Raw genomic sequence first — 3,041 nt, 5'->3', positions numbered from 1 at the left:
TTTTTCTCAATTTTACTGCCAATAATTGTAGGGCTTGAAAACAGTTTTCTCTAGAGAATGGCTAAACCCTATAAATTGACACCATTTGAACTTGTCCTCTCGCCTGTCGAACATTTTGAAGACAATCTAAGCAAATTCATTAATGATGAGAATATTGCTGATGACAAAAAACTGCTTTTACTTCAAGATGCATTGCGACGTGTGGACAAGCATAAACCTTATCGTGAGAGACCCGTCGCCGTTGCCGTCACCGATATTTCCAAACAGGAAACATCTCAAGATTCTGCAGCAGTGCATTCAAAGGAGAAGGAATTGAATTCAATTGTATCGAATATTGGGAACCTATTGCCACTCACCTATCGAGAAGAGAGTAAAAGAGTTTTATCTTTTCTCATGTTGGAAACTGGCGATTAAATTCAAGTCGACAGCACAGGGAAACGAACTATAATTCAGGGAAAAAGTTATAATCTAGTGGATTTAATTTGTGATATGGTGACGAATAGTAAAGGACTTTTATCCTTTGACAATAATCTGTACACTTTTCTAAGTGTATCAAACTTCCCCAAAAGTCTTATTGGCAATAAGCAAATTCTTAAGAAACTAAGAGAATATAGTCCTCCAGCACCAACACCACCATTTAAAAAAGAAGAAGATTCAATATTAAAAATACTATCAGCAGCAGCAATGATTTTAAAACACCTGTGGCTGCTAGTCAAAAGCGAAGACGAATTGATTCACCCTCCAGTGTGCAAAAGAGGAGTGGACATTACACTACGTGTTTGCGTTCAAAATGGATGAAGTTCTGAAAGGTGTCTATGAAAATATTGGTGAAGCGGGAAGTTTAAGTTCTCCTAAAACCCTTTCTAAAGTTGTCTCTGACAGCACATTAAAAAAAGCAAAAGAGTATCTAGAGAATGAACCGAGTTACACACTGCGTCAGAATCATAGGCTTCGTGGCAAACAATATCGACAAACTAAAGCCTTTTTCCCTCTGTATATAATGCAAACGGATATTTTAACTTTAGATGTAGTTCAACAGCGTCGCAATATACCCTACAAATCTGTTCTAGTGGGAGTCAGTGTCCTTATTCACTCTGCATATTACCTTCTGTTGTCACCAAAGAGAGGAGTTGACGCTGCTTGAGCCACTGAAACCATTCTTGGAACATGATTCATATAGAAAAAATTCAATCAGATCGTGGTAGTAAATTTGTTAATCCTCATGTACGAAAGGTTCTATTGAAATATAATACAACACTACAACATAGTCACAGTCCGATTAAGGCTTCATTGTCTGAACGATTAATAAGAACGATTCGTCTATTAATTTCAAGATATTGTACACTGAAAAATACTTCTGCTTTTATTCATGATTTAGATAAAATCATGCGGATATACAACAATCGACCTCATTGATCTCTGTCCAACTCAAGCCCTCGGGATGTTCACTGCAGTGAAAATACATTTCATGCTTTTCTAAAGCAATCTTCCAATGGTGGAAAAGAAAAAAAAATGTGAAGAAGAAATTCAATGTTGGTGATATTGTTCGAATTAATAGAACCACCAATATTTTTGAAAAGGGGAATTATTTATGGAGCACCGAACTTTTTAAAGTTTCCAAAATCCTGGAAAACAAAACCCCAACATTTTGACTGCGACACACTAAAGACGATGAGATTACCGGTGGTTATTATAAATATGAACTGCAAAAATTTAGAAAAACCAGTAAAATTTATCAAATTGAAAAGATATTAAGGAGTCGTAATCCTAGGAGCAAGAGACAGTTGCTTATTCGCTAGCTAGAGTACCTCTCTGATTTTGATTTTTGGGTCAGTGCTGAAGATAATGACAATTCATAATGATTTCTATGTGACTTTCATGTCCAATGTTTCTGATCCTCTCTACAATGACTTGAATAGAACAAGTGATTTTTGGACGAAACTCTCCCCCACCATCAAATTCGACGACAATGGAAAGTATGAAGTGGCTCTTGTTGACTGTATTCTCAAAAATAGCTACGACATCCTGAGAAAGGATCGTAAATATGAAATAAAAATTAGACCCTATGATTGGCCGCCACCATCCTCATGTGATCAAGAAAAAATTCAAAAAATCAATTGGATGGATTGTCCATATATTGAATTATCCTACGAGGAACTCACCTTTATGAATGATTTATGTCGTTCTATTAATAAAAGAATTTCCGCTCGTAAAAAAGGAGCTTTTCATTTCAACTATTCAAAGGAGGAGGGTAAGATCTACATTAGTTCACCTATTGCCAGTGAAAAGTTTATTCTCAATGATAACCTAATGGATGTTCTTGGCTTTAAGCTCAATAAAATCAATGGTAAAAAGGGGCCGGAAACACTAATTTCATTTTTGCTGACTACCCGCCTGCCTTCTCCACAGGCACTTGTATATTTCTCTAAGCTTCGTTTATGCAAACATTACGGGTCGTTTATTCCCAGGTCCCCATTTTATATGCTCTTGAACAGAAACCTAAACAAGAACACATTCACCATCAAACTATAAGGTATTTTCTGTATAACTTCTCAAAAACTTCGTATCTGGAACTTTGTCAGTTAGCACTAAGAACTGAATTAGGTGATCCCATAGCCATTTCAAAAGGTTTTGCTGTGATTACATGCCATTTTTGTCCCATCGTTCAACAAGATGTCTAATAGAAAAGTGGTATTCATTTGTCCTGATATTGACTGCTATGTTAATACTCTTGGTCCAAGACAACAAGGCAATGGCATGGACTATTACAAGGGTTGCTTATCAATGTCTGGCTATGGTCTTGGCAGTTGGTTTGCTAAGCTCTTTCTTTCTTCACTACCACTGGCTAGAAAATATCTTGTACCGGCTGCGACAGATTTTGCATCCTCTTCACTATACGATTGGGGATCTGGCAAGGATTTAAAAAAAAGTACTACTGAAAATCTTAGGTCCAGTGCGCGAACCCTTTGTGAGAGATTAAAACAAAATAGAAAAGGTTTAAAAAGGTCGTGAAACAATGCATCACTCATCAGTCTCTACTC

General features: G+C 36.6%; 1 protein-coding gene across 1 annotated transcript in view; it reads right to left on the bottom strand.

The window, feature by feature from the left end:
* LOC148942228 (cell adhesion molecule 1-like) overlaps nucleotides 1–1,169 on the bottom strand; it is a 410,054-nt gene extending 408,885 nt beyond the window's left edge. The window contains exon 1 of the mRNA XM_089103258.1: nucleotides 1,106–1,169. Within this exon, the coding sequence (XP_088959384.1) occupies nucleotides 1,106–1,169 (64 nt within the window). The remainder of the gene's footprint in view (nucleotides 1–1,105) is intronic.
* Nucleotides 1,170–3,041: the final 1,872 nt, after the last annotated feature.

Source organism: Artemia sp. Qi Xiang Cuo, chromosome 17, assembly GCF_049724085.1.
Source record: "Artemia sp. Qi Xiang Cuo chromosome 17, ASM4972408v1, whole genome shotgun sequence".
Classification (NCBI taxonomy): domain Eukaryota; kingdom Metazoa; phylum Arthropoda; class Branchiopoda; order Anostraca; family Artemiidae; genus Artemia; species Artemia sp. Qi Xiang Cuo.
The sequence above is the reverse complement of the archived record's forward strand: the minus strand, read 5'-3'. Positions and strand labels throughout refer to the sequence as shown.